This window comes from Elephantulus edwardii, unplaced genomic scaffold, assembly GCF_000299155.1.
Source record: "Elephantulus edwardii isolate Elephantulus edwardi_28Jun2011 unplaced genomic scaffold, EleEdw1.0 scaffold00316, whole genome shotgun sequence".
Taxonomy (NCBI): domain Eukaryota; kingdom Metazoa; phylum Chordata; class Mammalia; order Macroscelidea; family Macroscelididae; genus Elephantulus; species Elephantulus edwardii.
The window spans coordinates 1,715,627-1,737,404 of NW_006400066.1; the positions used below are offsets into that span (position 1 = coordinate 1,715,627).

The window sequence follows — 21,778 nt, forward strand, 5'->3', positions numbered from 1 at the left end:
CATTTAATACTTTACCATTTTAAATCTACAAATATAGATGTTGGACAGGAAGAGGGAACTACTAATCAAATTTAGGTTTATCCTTTAAGACTGATTCCAGAAGTGGAATTACTATATCATTAAACAATGCTTTTATGTTGATCTGATTCAGGTTATGGTCTTTCTGACTACTAGCTATGCATCTAAGACCTGGACAATGAATGAATAAGGGTGATAGAAAAAGAATTGATGTCTTTGGGCTGTGGTGGAGAAGAGCACTGAACATCCTGTGGATGGCCAAGAAAATAAATATTTATGTCTTGGAGAGGGTGCAGCCAGAGTGCTCTTTGGAGGCAAGAGTGATGAAGCTTTGCCTCCTATACTTTGGACATATTGTTAGGAAGTTCTATTCCTTGGAGAGGGACATGATGTTGGGAAGGGTGGAGGGTCAGTGAAGAGAGGAAGACCCTTAACCAGATGGATTGACATGGTGTCTGCTACAATGGGCTCTTGTGTGTCGTAAGTGTGAGGATGGTGCCGGACAGGACTAGGTTCAGAGCTTTTGTTCATAGGGTTGCTATGAGTCGTACTTGATTCAATGACACCTAACAACAACAATAACAATAATACTCATACTCAAATAGCTTTCCAAAACGGCAGACTTATGTTTCCACCAATAATATGTGAGAATTCTCATATTTTTACAAATATTTTATATTACTTTATTTTCTTAATTTGTAAATTTGAAAAGTAAAAAAAATCCATTTATTCTGGTTTTCATATCTTTCAGCACCAATCATGAGGGTGAACATATTTTCCAATCACTGAAAACTGATTTGGATATTTTATGAATTAGCTATCCCTATGAATAAAACATTTACAGTAAGGCACTCTACTTACCAAGCTTTAAAATGCTCCTTAAAATTCTGTAGTGCTTTTGTCACCAGAGAGCTGATAAAGTTGGAACTCTCAGAACCTTCATTGAGAAGAATCTTGAGTGTGAAATTAGAGGAAGGCAGAATGCTTAAATCTAGCATTTTTTCATCTTGTTTAGATAATTTTTCTTCATGAACACCTGGAACTACCTAAAGAAGAGGGGTTATTCTGTAAAATATTGCTAAATCCCAGTACACATTAACAATTGGTTTAAAGCAGTTAGGATAGGCTAGTTTGTAGTGAAGAAACAGATTAACCCAAACATTTCAGTGGCTTCAGACAACAGAAAGTTTCATTCATGCTACATATCCATTAAAAGATGTCTCACACAGACCTGGGGGGCAAGCCTGACCTTCTGTCAGTTTGCTATATCATAGCAATCTTATAAACAGCAGCTTGAAACCCTGCCCTATTCAGTGTCATCCTCACTACCTCTGGCATGCTTGAGCCCACTGTTAATAGTCACTATGTCAGTCACTGTGTTGAGAGTCTTCCTCTCTTTCTCTGACCCTTTTCGTTTTTCAGCATGATGTCTTTTCAAAAGGACTGGTCCCTGCTGATAACATGTCCAAAGTATATAAGATGAAGTTTCCTCATCCTTGCCTCTAAGGAGCACTCTGGTTGCACTTTCTTAAAGACAACAGGAAGCTATGGCACTGCCATTTAGAATACTGACAAGGTCAATGTCGCTGTTGTAGACAGATTTCAACCGAGACTAGGCAGAAAGGTCTTGTAAACCACTTCTAAAAATCACCCAATGAAGACATTCTGAACATTGCTCAACCCATTTGGCTTGGACATGTCATCAGGGATAGTCACTAGAGGACAACAGCATGTTTGTGACACAGAAGGCCAACAAAGGTGAGAGGGAGGTGGGTTGGCACAATAGCCACAACTTTGATCTTAAACACAGTGTTGAGAGTGAAAATGACACAGGACTGAGCAACATTCCACTCTATTGTATATAAGCCCACTATGAGTCAGAGCTGATTGTTGTTATATGCCATCAAGTCAGAAACTACTCATAGTTGACCCTTCAGTGAATTTCCAGAGACTATCAATCACATGAAACGAGATTGTCCATCTTTTTTCTGAGGAGTAGCTGGTAGATTTGAACCACATGTGTTTGGGTTGGCAGCACAACTCATTACTGCAAGACCACCAGAGTTCCCTCATTGTTGATTAGATAGCTAGTTTTCTATCTGTACCATTCACATGCTCAGTTGGACATCTCCAGGATGTAGCAGTAAAAGATATGGCTTTATTTGTTCCCATAGCAGAGAAAGAGAATAGATGGTCAGACATAGGTTTTAAACTTTGTAGGAATTTTGCTGCTAACTCAAAGGCTGCAGCTCTCTGGCGGTTTGAATCCACCAGCAATTTGACAAGTTGCACAGTCTCCTTTCACATTAACTTACAGCCTCAGAAACCCAATGAAAGGTCAGCTGTAAGTTGGTTCATACTCAATGGAAATAATTTGATTTTTTCTCACATTTCTTCTTCCAGAATTTACCTTGCTAAGTACTATTATCTGTGCCACAAATAATAATATCATGGGTCAATTTTTTTTTATTTCGTGTGTCAAATTTTATACTGAATTTTTCTAGATAATTTATCTGTGATTTTTGTAAGAACTAGTCATCTGAAATCAGTTATCCTTTTAATGAATAATCAAGTGCATATAATTTGATGATTTACATGAAAAAATACAATGTAACTTAAAAAAATTTTTAAAAAAATGTATTATCTTTTGTGTACTGGCAAAGCAGATCTGACTGGTTCAGAAGATTGCCCCTACTTATCCAGCAGAGCTCTGGTGGATTCAAACCACATACTAACAATGTAACCTGATAATCTTAAAAGAACTATTTTTAAAACATTGCCAAATAATAGTATTTATACATAAATAATAGTCTTATACAGTCTTTATCCTTTTGTGACTGAGTTATTTAACTTAGCATAATGTCCTCTAGTATGTGTAGTGTTTTGCGAATTTGTGGTTCTTTAGGGCTGCATGGTATTGTTTTGTGGATATACCATTGTTTCTCTATTCATCCATTTGTAGATGGGTGTTTGAGCTGTTTCCTTTTTCTTGTTATTATAAATAATGCTGCAGTGAACAAAAGTGCACATATATATCTCTGCTCATGTCTAAATTTAAATTTCCTTGGGGTATATTCCTAGTAGTGGAATAGCTGGATCATATGGGATTTCTATATTCACCTTTTTGAGGAAATGCCAGGCTATCTTCCATAGTAATTGCATAATCATACATTCCTTTCAGACAGTCCTTCCCCTCATCTGTTCCACTGCAGTTTTCATTGTCTATCTACTCTTTTGCTCTCTCCCCAACTCCTGAGTCATTCCTATTTTACAATGATCACATTTTTTAATATTTGTCCTTTTGTGATTGAGATATTACTCAGCATAATCTCTTCCAGTCTCACCCACATTGCAGAGTATTCTACAAGTTCATAATATTCCATTGTGGGAATGTACCACAGTCTTTCTATTCATTCCTTTGTTGATGGGTCGTACGGATGCTTCATCTTCTTGCTATTGTGAATAATACAGTAATAAATATGAATGTGCACACAGCCATTTTAGTCACAGCTCTGTATTCTTTAGGGTATATTACCAGTAGGGGGATAGCTGGATCAAATGATATTTCTTATTTCCAACTTTTTGAGAAAGTGCCAGACTGCCTTCCATAGTGGTTGTACCATTTTGCATTCCCACAAGCAGTGAATAAGAGTTCCAATCTCTCCACACCCTTGCCAGCATTTGTTGTCTGCTGTCCTGTTGAACTTTGCTTCAAAAAGGGTGAAATGAGTGCAACAATGAATGAATGAAAACCCCAAATCTCTGTAAATGTTCATTAAAACTAATAAAACTTAATAATAATAAAAAAAGAACAGAAAAAAAAGGGTGGAATGGTATCTCAGTTGTTTTGATTTGCAACTCTCTGATACCTAGGAATTTTGAACATTTCTTCATGTGTATGTTTGCCAGCTGAATTTATTCTTTGATGAAGTGTCTGTTTATATCTTGTGCCATTTTTGTGATTGGGTTGTTTACTTTTTTCTTTTTGAGGTGCTGAAGTATTCTATAAATTTTAGGTATGAGTTCTTTATCAGATATGTCATTGCCAAATATTTTTCCCCAGCTTTTGGACTTCCTTTTTACCCTGTTGGAGAAGTTTTTTATTTGCATGAAGATTTGATTTTTAGAAGATCCTCTCATCTATTTGCATGTCCAAAGTATGTCAGACGAAGCCCCAGAATCCTTGCCTCCAAGGAGCAGCCTGGAGAGGGACTTCACTTGATGGTCTACATAGGCATCAGATTGACTACATCCGCAAGAAAAATCACTGGAGAAGCTCAGTGTCAACTCTGAAAACTAGGCCTGGTGCTGATTGTGTATCAGATCATCAACTACTTGTGTGCAAGTTCAAACTAAAGCTAAAGAAAATAAAATCAAATTCACAAGGACCAAAGTTTGATCTTGAGTCTATCCCTCATGAGGTAAAGACCATCTCAGGAACAGGTTTGAGGTCTTAAATACTAATGAGTGAAGACCAGATAAGCTGCAGGAGGTTATCAAGAGTATTATCCAAGAAGAATGCAAAACGGTCATTACAAAGACATAGGAAGAAGAAAAGACCACGTTGGACACCAGAAGAGACTGAATATTGCACTAGAGTGCCAAGAAACCAAAACAAAAGGAAGAAATCAAGATGTTAAGGAGCTGAATAGAAGATTTCAAAGGGTGGTGTGGGAAGACAAAACAAAGTTTTATAATGAAATTTGCAAAGAGCTGGAGTTGGAAAATTGAAAGGGCCAAACTCGCTCAGCATTTCTTAAGTAGAAGGAATTGAATAACAAATTCAAGCCTTATATTCAAGGAATATTCCATCTTTTTCTATTTGCTGAAATATGTCATGTAAGAATGGTGACAGCTTTTAATGGTAAAATTCACTGGTAAAACCATTTGGCCCACGGGTTATTTTGTTGTTGAAAATTTTTTCATAACTGTTCTTCTTTTGTGATGAGTTTGTTCAGGTGTTCTTCTTCAGTCTGGGTGGGTTGTGAATTTCTTAGTGTTTGTCCAGTTCCTCTAGGTTTTCATATTTGTTTTAGTGTAGTTTTCCATAAAATTTCATTATGAATATTTTTATTTGAGTTGATTCTATTATGACATGGTCTCTCATCTCTTATTGATTTGGATTATTTGTATCTTTTCTTTCTCTTGCTAGTAGTTTGTCAATTTTATTTACTTTATCCAGGAACAAATTCCTGGTCTTATTGGTAGTTTCAATTGTTTTTCTGTTTTCTATTTCATTTATTTTTGCCCTAATTTTTATACATTTTTTTAGAAGTTGTTGGTATTTCTTGCTGTTATTCTTGTATTTGTTGAAGATGTCGTGTTAAATAATTGACTTTTGTTCATTCTTCCCTTTCAACAGATTTGCTTTTTGCTGTGGATTGATCTTTAAGTACTGCTTTGGCTGTTTCCCAGAGGTTTTAATAAGTTGTCTTTTTATTCTCATTTGTTACAGGAAGCTTTTTATTTTATATTTTATTTCTTCTATTAACCACTCATGTGGTTACAGCAGGTTAAAGCAGGATGTTGTTCAGCTTCTAGGTGCATTTTTTTCCTCCATAATCCTCTTGTTGTTGATTTCTAATTTTGTAGCATTGTGGTCAGAGAAAATGTTGTTTTGTATTATTTTGACATTTTTTAAATTTATTGAGGCTTACTTTGTGACCAAAAATGTGATCCATTCTGGAGAATGTTCTGTGCATCCTGGTGGTGGTGGTGGTGGGGGAAACACATCCTGATCTCTTTGAGGGTGCAGTAGCCTGTATATATCCATGAGATTAAGTTTGTTAATTTTGTAGTTTAATTCTTCAGCATATTTGTTGAGTTTCTTTCTAGTAGCTCTGTCTTTACTTAGTGTGATATACTGAAGTCTCTTACTACTATTATGGTGTTGTCTGTTTTTTTTTTGTCCTGTTAACATTTGCTTTGTATATTTTCCCGCTCTATCATTCAGTGCATAGATATTTATTATGGTTATATACTCTTGTTCTTTTGTCCCTTTAAGCATTATTTAGGTCTTTCCTTTTCCTTAGGGATGGTTTTTACTCTGAAGTGTATTTTATTGGAGATTAATATTGCTACTTCTGCTTTTTTCCCTGGTTTCCATTTGCTTGATTTCTCCCACCCCTTTATTTTTAGTCTATATTTGTCTTCATTTTTCAAATGTGTCTCTTGTAGACAACATATTAACAGGTTTTGTTTTTTTTTTTATCCAATCTGCTACTCGTTCTCTTAACTAGTATAGTGAAACCATTCAGATTCAATGTGATTATTCAGAGATAATTTTTTGTATTTATTTTTTCATAAAGTAGATGTTTATTTACAGCCAATTTACATTTCCATCTCTATGGATGAGGGAGCTCAGAGAAACTGCACATTCATAAACATTAGAGATGAGTTCCATGGGCTGAAGTTTACAATCATGAACTCAGCTTTAAAGATGCATTTCTTTCTTTATCCTTGTCATTTTTACTTGCCCCTGGTACAGGAAGTTCAATGAATATTCAAAAGATATTTTAAAGTACATTTAAAGAAAGTTTTAAAAAGCAGGTACAGTTGCTGGTTTTTTTTTACCTTCAAAGGTAACATAATCTTCTGACTCTCAGATTTCTCAGCTTTAGCCTTCCTGTTTTTATGATTATGAAAATAAATATCTCACAGTTAAAATAAATCAAGAGCGTGAAACCAGGTTGCTCCTTGGAGGAAAGGATTGTGAAGCTCCATCTCACATACTTAGGGCATAGTGCCAGGAGGGACAAGTCCTTGGAGAAGGACATTCTGCTGGGAAGGATGGAGAATCAGTACAGGAAGGGAAGATTCTGGGTGAGATGAATTGACGCAGTGATTGTGGCAATGAGGACAGGTATGCCAAAGAGAATGAGATGGCCTCAGAATAAGGCAGGTTTCAGAGCTATTATTGTTCATAGGCTTGTTATGAGTCGTGGTCAACTTGATGGCACATAACAACAACAACAAAAACAAACAAATAAAGCACAAACAATGGAATTAAATGGAAATGGTCTGGGTACACCATCAGGCCAAAAGATTAAAAGACAACTAAGTAGCACCTGATCAAACAGAGGTAAATTTTTATTGCCATAATTTTGTTGGGCTCTTTATTTGTGTTGTTGCTGGTTACTTTGATCTATCTTCCTTTCTGTGTCATCTCTGTGAGAAAGCCTTCCTTCAGTATTTTCTGCAACAGTGGTCTTGCTTTTACAAACTCCCTTCGTTTCTACTTTTCTCAGAATGCCTTCATCTTGCTATCATATTTGATGGATAGTTGTGTTCTTTGATATATGTCATTTCACTATCTTTTGACTTGCATGGTTTCTGCTGAGAAAGGCACTTAATCTCTCCTTTGTTTATTAGGTCACCAGAGCTCCCCTTTTATAGGTTAGTCTTTGTTTTTCCCTAGCTTCTTTCAGAATCCTCTCCTTGTGTTTGACTCTTGAAAATTTGACTATGATATACCTTGGTGTTTTTCTTTTGGGGTTTATTCTATACGAGGCAGCTCTGGTGGCTTAGTGTTAAGAAGCTGCACTGTAATCCTCAAGGCATGAGGTTCAAGGCCACTAGCTGCTCTGTAGGAGAAGGATGGACAATCTCCTCCTGTGGGATTAACTGCCTCTGTAAACATGCCAGAGGGTCAGATATGGGTTATTTCAAGTGACACCAAGCTTCAGCTTCATCCTGTAGGAAACTGAGCATGATCTGCCAGCAGTAGTCATTTTGAGAAGATTGCAGGGGGAAGCAGTCTGCAGCAGGAACAGATGAAACTAAGAAAAGGAATATCTGGGTAGGAACCAACATGATATGCTACCCAGGATTTTATGTACTCAATTTCTTTGCATAGTAATTTAAAATAAAATCCAAATTTTATTAAGAAATCTGGAAATACTATTTGTGTATTAATGTTGTGTATATGTGTGTTGATAAAAGAAATCCATTCCCTGGCAAATGCGTTTCTTTTTAATGTTAAGCAAAAGATTTATTGATTGAATATGAAAGACATTGCACAGAAGCAACTTTAAAAGGTACTATATTTTTATGTGAACATTAATCTATAAATGCAAACTCACTGCTGTTGATTCAATTCCCATCCATAACCACCCTGTAGGAGGGGGTGGGATTTTCTAGGCTGTAATCTTTCCAGAACTATGCTTTGGTGGCTCAGTCCATAGGGAATTGTGCTGCTAACCCAAAAGGCCTCACGTTTTTGGTGGTTCTAATCCACCAGAAGCTCTGTAGGAGAAAGGTGGGCAGTCTCTTCCATTGTGATTTATAATCTTGAAAATCTGCTAGAAGGCTAGCTATGAGTCTGTTTCAACTCGAAAGCAATGAGCTGAGCTGAATCTTTCCAGAAGACTGTCATATCTTTCTCCCACAGAGTCACTGGAGGCTCAAACTGCAAACCTTTCAGCTAGGAGCCAAGTGCTTAACTATTGCACTGCTGGAGCTCGTGATTAATACAGAAAAGCCCCAAACCAAGCTCACTGCCATCTAGTTGATTCTGACTCAAAGCAACCCAATAAAACAGAATAGAATGGTTCCACAGAGTCCTCAAGGCTGTAAATAGTTCTGGAAGCCAACTGACTCAATCTTCTTCTGCAGTATTGATAGATTATAGTCACAAAGTAAATAGCAGTAAGCAACAAAACAAAACAAAAACACAACCCCAAACTAAAAAACAAACCACAGACAAACTAGTAAGTGGCATCATTTACAGAGTTCTTACTTTGTACAAGCAACTTATACTAATCACTTTACATGCATGTATGCAAGTATTATTATTTCCAATTTAAAGTTAGCAAAACTGAGGCCTACAATGGTTAAGAACATTTCCCTATACTACACAGCTGGTGAGTTTCAAAGGTCGGATGATCTTGGACTTAAAAACTACATTGGCTAGGTAGGTTTCTTTACGTTCATTCTATTTCTGATAGCACTTCAAGTACAAATAGAATTCGCTAACTCTGGATTAAAGTACTCTGTATTTTAGATTGATTGTTTATGGAATACCATGTTTTCTGAAGACCCTGCATTATGTTATACCTGGGCAGGCTGAATATGATCACAATGGAAATATGAATATCTCCCTAAAGTTTCTTTTAAAATTAAAATATAATCAACAAGTAAATGAATAGGAAAATCACAATATGCCAGGGTAACATCTATGTATGCTCTTGTATCTCAAAGTTACCTTTACTGGACTGAAGCTGCTCTCTGTTCCCAGGGTCTGGTTGACCAGTTCAGACACCCAACCAAATTGTCCTCTCATCTTCTCCACAAGATACATGGTGTCTTCCAAGTGATCCTGCGTCATCTGGAGAATCTGGGTGTATTGCTGATTGGACACGTTGACCAATTTAGAAGCTTTATCTAATTCTGTATGCAGCTCTGGTACACCAGGGCAGTCTGGAAAAGAATAAAGAATCATAGTTAAGAAAAAGGTCTATGGAGTTTAGAATTCTCTTAAGCTGATGTGATAATTGATATTGTCCATAGGGAGTTGCACTGCTAACCTCAAGACTGAGCTTCTCTGGCTGTTTAAAACCTTCAGCCACCCCTAGGGAGAGAAGTGGGCAATCTTCTGTATGACTTACAGTCTCAGAAACCCAATGGAGAGTCATCTATTAGTTGGTATCAATTTGATGGCAAGGAATGGGTGTGTGATAGTTAAAGCCATGTGTCAGCTCAGCTGCCTATAATTCTCTGGTTTGGAAGTCATGCTGCAGTCATTCCCTTGGAGATATATGCTAGAATAGAATCACCTTTGTGATGAGATCTGCTATGAAGTCAGTCAGTTGAAAGGGAGTTTCATCAGGGCTGTGACCTACTTCCAACATTTATGTCAGGCAATGCTTTCTTGCTTATGCTACGTCTGAACCCTGAATCTGCCTCTTCACACCCAGTTCTTTAAACTTGAACTAGCAGTCTGCGTCTCCTGCTGGACTGAAGGTGAACCTGTGGAGAGGAAATTTGACCTCAGCATGTGCACAGGAAACCAGGGAACTTGTCCTTAATGATTTACCAAAAATAACCTCCATGATCCCAAGTTATAGCCACAGCCACCACTATGTCAGGTGATGGGAAGCCCCTGAACCACATCTCTAAGCTTTTTAAATCTGCAGCTGTGTAGGTACCACAGTAATGGCCTTTCGCCCATTTCTTTAGTCTGTGATGGATTGTAATTGACACTAATTAAGATCTTGTGATGATTTGCTTTGTCTCTAGATTATATACATGCAAGCCATGACCATGATCCAGTGGAACACCACTAGTGCCATGATACCTCCCTCTAGAATGACTTGTCTGTCTCTGTCCTTCCTGATCCAGGCCATAGTCTTTGCATTTACTTGCTATGTATCAGAGAGAGCTGTCCAATGACTAAGGATGACAGAAGAATTGATGCCTTTGAATTGTGATGCTGGAAAAGAATATTGAACATACCATGGACTGCCAAGAAAACAAATAGGTCTGTCTTGGAGAGGGTTAAACCAAGTTTCTTCTTGGAGGTTAGGATTTTGAAGCTTCTTCTCACATACTTTAGGCACGTGACCAGGAGAGACCAGTCCTTGGAGAAGGACATCATGTTTGGAATGGTGGAGAGACAGCACAGGAAAGGAAGACCCTGAAGGAGATGGATTGACTTGGTAACTGGGGCAGTGGGATTAGGTGCGTTGGAGTTAGTGAGACTAGCTCAGGATAGGGCAGGCTTCCAGGCTACATAGGGTAACTGTGAATCCCAGGTGACTTGATGGCATGTAACAATAACACCACCACTAACTTTAACTGTTATTTAACTAGGTCTTTTGCTAGAAATCTAGAACACCAATTTGTGTGGATAAACTCCATTGGTGAGAGAGAATAAAGCATGCAGGTAGCTTTTGAGCTGAGGAATGGCTTTGATTTTGGGCAAAATTTGGGAGTCCACAGTGTTCTGATCACTCTTGTGCTGTTCTATAATCTCCTGTTTCTCCTCTGTGTTAAATATCTCATCCTCCTGGTTGTGTGGGCTTCCACAGCAGCTGCTTCTTGAAGTCAGCATCAGTGAGATGTTTTGGGATTTTCACATCACTGATGTCAACTTTAATGGAGGTGGCAATAACAAAGTTCTGGTGTATTCTCTGCAGAAGAACTTGATAGAGGACCAGAGGCCAGGTCACAAGGAGCAAGCCACTATTCAGCTGCTTCAGGGAAACCACTCTCTTACCTCTGTGGGACCCTGTGATCAGAACTGTCCTGGGCCTGATGCTACAGCGCAGTTTCCTCACATGCTGACTGAAGGGTTTTGTGTGACTCATCAGTTTCCGAGGCACACCTTCAGTAGGGTAATACCTAGGCATTTTGAGAAGTTTCATTCCTTGGGTTCCACTATTCTTATCATCACCAACTGGTCTTGTGACAGTAGCAAGAACCTTCTCCTTTTCAGCCCTGGACTTAATGGTTGAACACTTTCTCTTGTACAAGCTGATACACAGCTGATCAGGGAAACCTACAGGGTTCTGGCTGCAGGGCAGCATCACCTTCTCACGTGTTTACCCTTACGCTTCGCCTTTTAAACTTTGCCACTGACATCTGCCTTCTTGGCTTCAGGCTTGACCAGCTTTTCACCTGCTATCTCACAAGATGAGGGATAAGCTTGTTTATGTCCATTAAAAAATATTGAGATTTTAATGAAAGTTTGTAGAAAACATGGCTTTCCATTCATTCATTGTTGCACATTTTCCTCCCTGCCCACCCCTCCCCTCATTTCACTTTTCTCCTTGAAAGAAAAAAAAAACACCAACTTTCCTTGTTTTATAATTCCCTCCTTCCACAGTCCACGTCCACTTTACTATGAAGCTCTTATTCTAGACTGTTGTTTATGTTTTAATGAAAGAGTATGTTTGAATCTGGGGTGTCCTTGCTCCTACAAATACACCAGTCATAATCTTTTGATAATCTCCTTCCCCCCCATCTTATACATGAAAGCCATGTCATGATTCAGGGGACCCCTTTGACATCATGCAGATGGTCTCCCTCATTCTGGAACAGTTGTCTTTGTCTTATCCCATTTAAAATTTAATAAAGGAGTCTCTACAGAATATATTTAAATTTAAGGTGCCTTTTTACTCCTTAGAATATTCGCAAATATACAAAATTGTCTCACTCTTCAAACATTTTCAGAAATTGTTTCAGAATCCTTAACAGGGAAACCTTTGGGCTTATAAGAGTCAAAGAGATATATTCATAGCAAATATCTTGCTTTAATTTTTTTGTTTTCTTGTTGTTGATTGCCTTTGAGTTGAGCACAACTCATAGTGACCCTGTGAACAAAAGGCATGAAGCCCCTCTACAATTATCTACATTTATCAAAGTTCACGCGGTCTGCGTCAGACTAGGTCAGGACAGGGCAAGCTTCAGAGCTACTGAGTTGCTATGAGTTGTAGGTGACTCAACAGCACATAATAACAACAATCCAAGAAAAAGAATACAGTCCAACAAAGGTGAAATTTCTTGTAAAGTACAATCACACAGGAAAGGAAAATGTAAAACTAGATCCACTCACAGATAATATAATCTTATATATTAACAAGTCTTAATGGGTGTTCTTGCATACACATCATGAACACACATCCACACTCTCTCACCCTTATTATAACTATTAAACAGTCCATCAAGGTTGCAGAATAAAAGATCATAAAATAAAGATCAATTCTATTCCCATACACTATGAAAAAATTAAAAACGAAATTAATAGAGCCATTCCCTTTTTAACAGTACCAAAAACCAAATAATACTTAGGGATAATTTTTTTAAAGAAATACAATACTCCTACACTGAAACCAGGGTCGGGGGGTGGGGGGAAGAAAGAAAACCTAAGTAAATGGAAGGACATACCATGTGCTTGGATTGGGAAGGGTTAATATCAAGATAGCAATACTCCCAAAATTGATTTATGAGTTAAATTAATACATTCCAAAATTTTGACTATTCTTTTTGTAGCAATTGACAATGTAATCTTCAAATTCATATGCAAATGCAAGAAATACAGAATAAATAGAATAATTTCAAAAACAAAGACCAGAGTTGGAGCACTTACATGGACTTGTTTTAAACTTACTAACTACAATGCTACAATATTCATGACAATGTGGTACTGGCATAAGGATAGACATATAGATCAATGGAATAGAATTGGAGTACAGAAATAAACCCTTATAATGAGTTTTTGACAAGGTGCCACAACAACTTTATAGGGAAAGTATTGTCTTTTCAATAAATAGCATTGGGACAACTGGATATCCACATGCGAATGAAAGAAATGAATCTCTTACCTCATACTTAATACAAAATTAGCTAAAAATGGAATCAGATTCCTAAATATAAAAACTGGAACTACAAAACTCTTAGAAGAAAATATAGGAATACATCTTCATGACCTTGAGTTAGATAATTGTTTTTTAGCTATGACACCAAGCAATTTTTAAAAAGGCATATATTGCATTGCATCAAAATAAAAACGTTCATGTTGCAAAGATCTCTATCAATAAAGTTAAACAACAACCCATAAATGATTTGTGAAATCGGTCCTTCTAGGAATGAGCTCAGCTTGCTCAGGTGTGTTGGGTTTACATCCACTGTGGTCCCTGAAGTCTTGCTCCAGTTCTAGGGCCTAGGAAATCTCTGCCCCTTCCCACCCCCAGCTAACCAGATAATTAGGATGTAAGAGCCTAGGATGATGATGCTTAAACAAAAAGAGAGTGGAAGTACTGGGAAGGGGGTGGGCAGGGAGAAAAGCGCAACAATGAATCACTGGAAACCCTAAGTCTCTGTAAACTTTCATTAAAATAAAAAATTATAAATAAAATTCAAGAGGAATAAACTTGTCAAACTTAAAAACAAAAAGAGAAGGTTAAATATTGAACTCATTTAAGTCATTGAACAACATCCAAAAAATTAGAACAAGAACCTTACTTTCTTTAAGTTGAAGACATGTAGATATTCTGAGTCATGACTGAATTGTGCTTCCCACCCCCCCTAGACTCCTCGTGCTGTATATGTACCAACTTGTCTAGACCATGGTTCCCGGTATTGTGTGATTGCTCTCGATTTTTTGAGGTGCTGTAAAACCTAGCCTCCCTCTGGTGTCTTAATGGATAAAGAATTGCATTGTCAATCCAAAGGCCGGTGGTTTGAATCTACCATCTGCTCCAAGGGAGAAAGATGGGTAATCTCCTCTCACATTATTTACAGTCTCGGAAAACCTGCTGGAGGGTCAGCTATGAGTGGATTCCATCTTGACAGCACTTAACAGCAATGTCTATGGTTATGGTCCCAGTTGCAAGTGAGCTGTCAGAGCCCAAGTGATGTAATGGCTAAGTGCTTGACTGCTAGTGGAAAGGCTAGTCATTGAGACCCACCATTTGACCTAAGGACACCCACCGTTTGACTCATGGACAAAAAGCTATCCACTTTTAATATTTCTGTAATAGTACATTAGATAGTGAAGACAACTTGCAATGCATTAATCTACGCAGCAGAAGGCCAATTTCATTACTAAACCCACTATCAAGTCAATTCCAAACCATTAGATTTCGAGACCATAAACCTTTATGAGGAAGCCCACCTTCTTTCTTTAGAGAGGGTCACAGATTCAAACCACTGGCCTTTTGGTTAACATGCTCTACACTGTACAATCAGGGCTTCTTATGCCATTAATAGACATCACTGATCTGTAAGGTATAGATTCCCTGAGCAAGGTTACTAAATAAAAGTAAATTCTAGATAAAAAGTCAAACTTAGATTTTAGAGATGTTTAAGAATTGAAAAATATTTTTATTTTAAGTATACACATATGCTCATGATGAAAAGTTTGGTAAATACAGTTTGTTTTTAATAAAAAAATCTATAATCATATAACTCAAAGATGATAATAGTTAATATTATGGTATGCCCATTGCTATAAGTCATGATAGATTTGATAGCCAGTATGTTTTCTATAAAAACTTGCTAAATGGCATAATAATTCTACTTTCATTTTTTCTAACTAAATAAATTTGTTGCAAATTGCTTATTCTCAGAAGACAGAATAGTCAGCACCGGAACATAAATGTGCTTCCATCAGCTATTCATTTTGCTCTTTTTGTAGGTGTAATATTCTCAGCAGTCTGCTTTGAAGGAAATTAAGGGCACAAGACCTATTATTTTGCAAGTACTGAAGTATGATCTGAGATTTTCTGAAACTTGCTGTATAGAATAACTGATTTAGAATCCAAGGATTACTTCTAGTCCTTAATTTACAAATTACTCAATAGAGAAGCCTAAGGTTTAGAAATACCTTAGCCAAAGATACAAACTCAAGTTGTTGATAATTTATTGAGATACTAATTTGTATTGTGCTCACTGATTTTTCAACCTGCTATTTCAAGGATTTTAAACATTTTGTGTGTGTGTTATTTTGTTGAGAATATAAAAACATATGAGAGCTCTGGTGGCCTAGTGGTAAGGATCTGTACTGCCTACCCAAGGGCACATGGTTTGAATCCCCCAGGAGAAATATGGGCAATCCCCTCCCATGTAATTTACTGCCTCTGGAAATCCACAGGATAAAGATGGGCAATCTCCCCTCATTCAATTTACTGCCTCTGAAAACCCACTGAAGGGTCAGATATGAGTTGGTTCTGACTTGACAACACATAACATTAACAACAACACATATACACCAACAATATAGAAACAAAACATACACCAATTCAACCATTTCTACATGTATAATCTAGGGACATTCATTACATTCCTCCAGTTGTATATATATTTCTATAATTTTCTAAATTGTTTCCTCTCACTAACACTCAGTGCCCCCGAAATTTCCCATTTAATCTCTTGATTTGATGTTGTGAATTTGATCACATGTGAAGAGTTCTTAGAAGAGTATAATTACAAGGCAGACATTTTGTCTGATACGATAAATGATTGTCAAGTTATAAGAAGACTTAGGGGATGTTTTTGTTTTAAGATTTAAAGATTTTCCTCAGGGAAAAGTTTCAAGGGATTATCTAACTTGCTTAGCTCTAGAAAGCTAGACTTTATGAAACTTTGAAGTTCTGTTCTTCATTTTCTCCCTTCTGACTCTTTAGAGAGTCACTGATCAAAATGCTCACTTGTGGTAACCATATGACATTCTGGCTTCGTGGTGAAAGAAGCAGTTGCCCATGCTCAGGAGGGAATTAGCCACACATTCTATTTCCTCTTCCTTTTCCTTATTTCTTTCTCCTATTCCTCTGTAGCTCTAGGTGAATAGAGAGATGTTGTCATGGCTTAGATGGCCACGTGGAAGATTTTAAGACCACATTATTGGACCCATGTCTGCAAACTCTGACCCTATGGGAGCTCTGGTGATCCACTGGATAGGGAGTTGTGCTACCAACCCAAAGGGGGGTGGTTTTAATCCCCCTGAATCTATTCTGAGGGAGAAAGATGTGCAATCCCCTCCCATATAATTTACAGTCTATATAAACCTGCTGGAGGGTCAGCTATGAGTTGACTCTGAATCAATGGCAATGAGTGAGAGAGTGAAGGAAGACCCTAAACCTATGAACCAAAGGTCTAACTCCCATAAGGTATTTGGTTATACTCAGAAGCTATTCTTTTTGCTGTTAGTGCAAATATGTCTAACACTCAACTTTTGTCATTTCTACTTTTAACAGGTGTGCAACAGTTTATTGACAGTAATTTTAACACTTGGCTATGAAGCCCTACCCTTAATGGCGACCCTACTCTCAATCAATGACATTTTCCCCATCATAATTAACCTCCATTTTCCTTTCCACCCCCAGCCCTGATAACTACTCTGTGAGCTATGTATTTGCCTTTTCTTATGGTTTTCCCCATAATATTTTTAATTGGTTTGTTTACAAAGTTCATATACATTGTTTCACACTGTTCTTCATCAATACTGTATTTTATAAAATTAATCACCATTGGAATTCCAGTGATGTAGTGTGTTATGTGTCAGTCTTCCAATTGAAAGGACAGTGCTTCAACTCTACTAGGTACTTTGTGGAGAAAGATGCACATTCTCCTCCTGTAGAAATGTACAGCTGTGGAGACCCAGTAGAAAAGTGGCTATAACCTGGAATCAGCTTAATGGAAGTGAGTTTGCTTTTGTTTCGGTTGTCTTTGAAATTAGTGAGATCATAGAATATTTGTCCTATTGTAACTGTCTTGTTTCAATCTGCATAATGTCTTCAAGCTCCGTTCATACTAAGCGTGTGTTAAGATTTCATTTCTCCTACTGGCTGAGAAGTATCCCATTGTATGCATACATCACATTTGGCTTATCCATTCATCTGTGAATGGTGGAAAGAGTATCACCATTTCATTGTGACTAATACAGAGGTGAATGTTGGTGTAAAAGTCTCTGCTTTCAATCTTTGAGCATATATTTAGGGGAGGAATTGCTAGGTCACATGTTAGTCCCATTTTAAGAACTGAGGCACTCAAAACTCTAACTCATTGGGGAGTTGGAATTCATAACTGACCTTCTGGTTGGTTTTCTGAGGCTGTAAATCACATAGGTGGAAATTGAACACTCTTTTCACAATGGTAATCCCATTTTGCACTCCCACCAGCAATGGGTAAGGATTCTTGTTTCCTATATCCTTGCCAATATTTATTTCCTGTTTTGGTTGGTTTTCACTCTTAGCCATCGTAGTGGGAAGGAAATGATAACCCACTGTGATTCTGGTTTGTAAATCTCTGATGGCTAATGACAATAAGCATTTTTTGGTATGTTTATTGACCATTAGAATGTCTTTTTTGGTGAAATTGTCTTTTTACTTTTTTTTGGTAATTATTTGATGAACAAAAGCTCAAATTTTTATGTTTGTTGTTGTTAGGTGCCATGGAGAGTCTCCTAAGAGACAATGACTCACAGCGACCCTGAGAACAACATATCAGAACCCTGTCCGATCCTGTGCCAGCTATCTCATCACGTCTGAGGTACTTGAGCTCACTGCTGCAGTGTTGAGCCAATCCAGATGGCTGAGGGTCTTCCTTTCTTTCTCTGGCCTTTCTCAGCATAATGTCTTTGTCTAAGGCCTGCACCTCCTGACCACGTGCCCCCAAAATGTGAGATCAAGTTTCATCATCCTCAAATTTTTATGAAGTTCTGTTTATGTATTTTGACTTTTGTGGTTTGAGCTTTTGCTGCTTTATTGGATAATCTATAACTAAAAACATTAAAACAGTGTTCCCCGTGCATTTTCTTATAAGATATATGGTTTTTATTTTTCACATTCAGGTCCCTAATCCATTTTTAATCTGTTTTTATATATAATAGGAGGCATGGATGCTGTGTCATTTTTCTACATGTGGAAATCCAATTTTTCCAGCATCCATTATTGAAGAAACTCTTCCCAATCACAGGGATTTAATACCTTTGTCAAAAATCAATTGACTAGGCAAGCTCTGGTGGCCTAGTGGCAAGAAGCTGCACTGCAATCCACCAGATGCTCTTGCTGGAGAAGGAAGGACAAAATCCTCCTGTACCAGTCAGATCGGATTTGACGGTACACACACAAAAATAATAAAATAAAATTTAAAAAAATCAATTGACCATAGATGTTTGGTTTTATTTCTGGACTCTCACTCCTATTCTTTTTTTCCATGCCTGTATTGTTATACCAGTACCAGGCTGTTTTGCTTATTATAGTGGCCTCTTTCCCTGTTTCTCTGTGTTGCCAAGTCAAAACTTATGCAAAGCTGACCCTTTATTGGGTTTCCAAGGCTATAAGCCACATGGGAGGAGATTCTTTATCTTTATTCTTTAGGGCTGCTGATGGATTTGAACCACCAGAGAGAACTGGTCTTTGGATTAACAAAACAATTTGCTATGAAATAGGGAGTTCTGGTGGCCTAGTGGCAAGAAGCTATGCTGCAATCCTGAAGGCATGCAGCTCAAATCCACCAGCTGCTCTGCAATAGAAGGGTGGGAAATCTCCTCGCATGAGATTAACTGCCTCTGAAAACCTGCTGGAGGGACAGTTGTAGGTCAGTTGCAACTAGATGGTACACAAGACAACAACATGCCACCAGAGCTCCCTGTAGTTATACAGTACATTTTAAAATCAGGAAGTGTCAGTCTTCCTACTTTCTTTTCTTTTAACCTTATTTTAGATATTCAGGCTTTCTTGCCACTCATTGGAGTTGACAGTTGGTTTTTCTATTCTTATAAAGAAAGCTGTTGGAATTTTGATTAGGATTACTTTGAATCTATAGGTCTATTTGAATAGTATTGACATCTTAACCATGCTGTCTTTCAGTCCATGAATATGGAACACCTTTCCATTTATTTAAGTCTTCTTTAATCTTATTTAACAGTGTCTTATGATTTTTACTGTACAAATCCTTCACATCCCTAGTTAGATTTATTCCTAGATTATTTGTTTTCTCCAAACCTATTCAGTCTTATGCTGAGCTGAACTTTATGATGAAGAATGTGGCATTAGGATAGGAGCAAGACTCATCAACATCCTGTATTATGCAGATGACATAACTTTGGTTGCTGGAAGTAAGGAGGACTTAAACACTTACTGCAGAAGATTACAGACAACAGTCTTCCATATGGATACATGTCAACATCAAGAAAACAAAAATCCTCACCTCTCGGCCAATAGGCAACATAATGATCAGTGAAGACAAGATTGAAACTGACAACAATTTCATCTTACTTGGATCCACAAATAACATTTTTGGTACTAGAAGTCAAGAAATAAAAATATTTTAGTGAAATCTTCAAAAACTATCCACAGTGGGAAAATCTGCTTTCAGGGACTTGTTCAAGTCTTTCAGAGCAATGATGTTAATTTGAAGACCAAGATGCAGATGGTCTTCTCAGTTACTTGTTATACAACTGTAAGCCAGGAAATTACTAAGGATGAAAGAAGAAGAATTAATGCCTTTAAGTTGTGGTATTGGAGAACAATACTGAATATCCCATGAACAGCCAAAGAACAGACACACTTTGTCTTAGAGAAAGTGTAACTAGTGTGCTCATTGGAGGCAAGAATGGTCACATACTTTAGGCATCTTATTAGGAAGGGTCAGGCCTTGTAGAGAGGCATCATGCTTGAAAAGGTGAAGAGTCAATATAAACAAGGAAGATCTGCAACAAGATGGATTGGCACAGTAACTGTTAAAATGGGCTCAAGTATACTTGAGATAGTGAAGATAGCACAAGAGAGGCCAAGGTTCAAATCTGTTGCTCATAGGTTGCTATGAGTTATAGTTGATAACTCATTTTATTGTTAGGTGCTATTGTAAATGGAATTACTTACTTAGCTTTCCTACTTTGGAGTAAAGAAAGATTTTATACCCACCGTGAGCATGTTGTGGTGGTTGTGTACCATCGAGTCAGAACTGACCTATCGCTGATCCTCCAGCGGGTTAATCACAAGAGAGGAGATTGTCCATATCCTCCCGCAGAGCAGCTGGGGGATGACGACTGCTCGCCTTCAGGATTGCAGAGCAGCTTCTTACCACTAGGCCACCCACCAGAGCTCCGCAGTGAGCAGACTCTTGGATAAAAAGGCATACTTGACAAAAAAAGAAAAGAATACCCAATATTTAAAAAAAAAAAAATTAAAAAGTCTGCTTGTAGGGAGCTCTGGTGGCCTAGTGGCAAGAAGCTGCACTGCAATCCCAAAACCACCAAATGCTCCTCTGGAGACGAAGGGGCAGCCTCTTCTTGTGCCAGTTGGGTCCAACTCGACTGTACACAACAAGGGTGGGGGGGAAAGCATGCTTGAGACCTCTGACCAGAATACTAAAGAAACCATGAGAAAATAGTTCTTTACCTCCCCATAGGTGATCCAGACAATTTTGACATCTTTCCCGAAATCTGAAACATCCTGACAAATTCTGGCCCAGTCGTTCACATGGCCCTCTGCTAGTCACAGGTAAAGTCAGTCCTGACATCAGGCCTCCTTGGTGGGGGTCTGCAAGGGACAAAACATTTTAAACAGTTATGCCATTAAGGTTTAAAGAAGTGCTTTAAAGAAGTGGATACAATGTTCTTTGCTTTTTACTAGGGCTTTCAAATTTTTTAACTAGTGCAAGGATTCTGGGGCTTCGCCTGACATACTTTGGACATGTTGTAAGGAGAGACAGGTCTTTGGAGAGGGACATCATGCTGGGCAGAGTGGAGGGACAGCGCAGGAGGGGAAGACCCTCTATGAGGTGGATTGATTCAGTGACTGGGGTAATCGGGATGGATGTGTCAGAGGCAGTGAGATTGACACAGGATAGAGCAGGGTTTAGGACTGTTGTACATAGGGTCGCTATGAGTCGCAAACGACTCCACGGCACATAACAACAACAACATTAAAACATAGGAATTACCTATTAGTGCATCCATTTGCTCAATTTGACATATCTATTAAAAATTGTATATATTTTTATCCCAGCAATTTTATCATTAGAAATTATTATTAGTACACCTACCCACCACTATATCTTAATGCATATAATTTTATTTCCAGAGAGCATCATGATAATTTTAAACTTTATTTTTACTTTACTGTTGCTGAGAATGTGCACAACAAAACATAAAATTCTCCATTTTTTCCTAGATAATAATTTTTTTGCACACAAGTCAATAAAAATATTTAATAAAAAGAGTTGAAATGGAATCAATTGAAAAGATTTAAAATACTTGAGCACAACAAGATAAAGGTAAACAATTAAATTGAAAAATGGGCACAGGATATGAACA

The 21,778-nt window shown here is 37.7% G+C and overlaps 1 protein-coding gene across 1 annotated transcript in view; it reads right to left on the reverse strand.

Moving 5' to 3' along the window:
- Window positions 1–875: 875 nt before the first annotated feature.
- Window positions 876–21,778, reverse strand: part of CLUL1 (clusterin-like 1 (retinal)) — a 37,419-nt gene continuing 16,516 nt past the window's right edge. The window contains exons 5-7 of the mRNA XM_006901287.1: window positions 20,862–21,002; window positions 9,221–9,435; window positions 876–1,064 (exon numbers count right to left, since the gene is read on the reverse strand). Coding sequence (XP_006901349.1) covers window positions 876–1,064; window positions 9,221–9,435; window positions 20,862–21,002 — 545 coding nt within the window. The remainder of the gene's footprint in view (window positions 1,065–9,220; window positions 9,436–20,861; window positions 21,003–21,778) is intronic.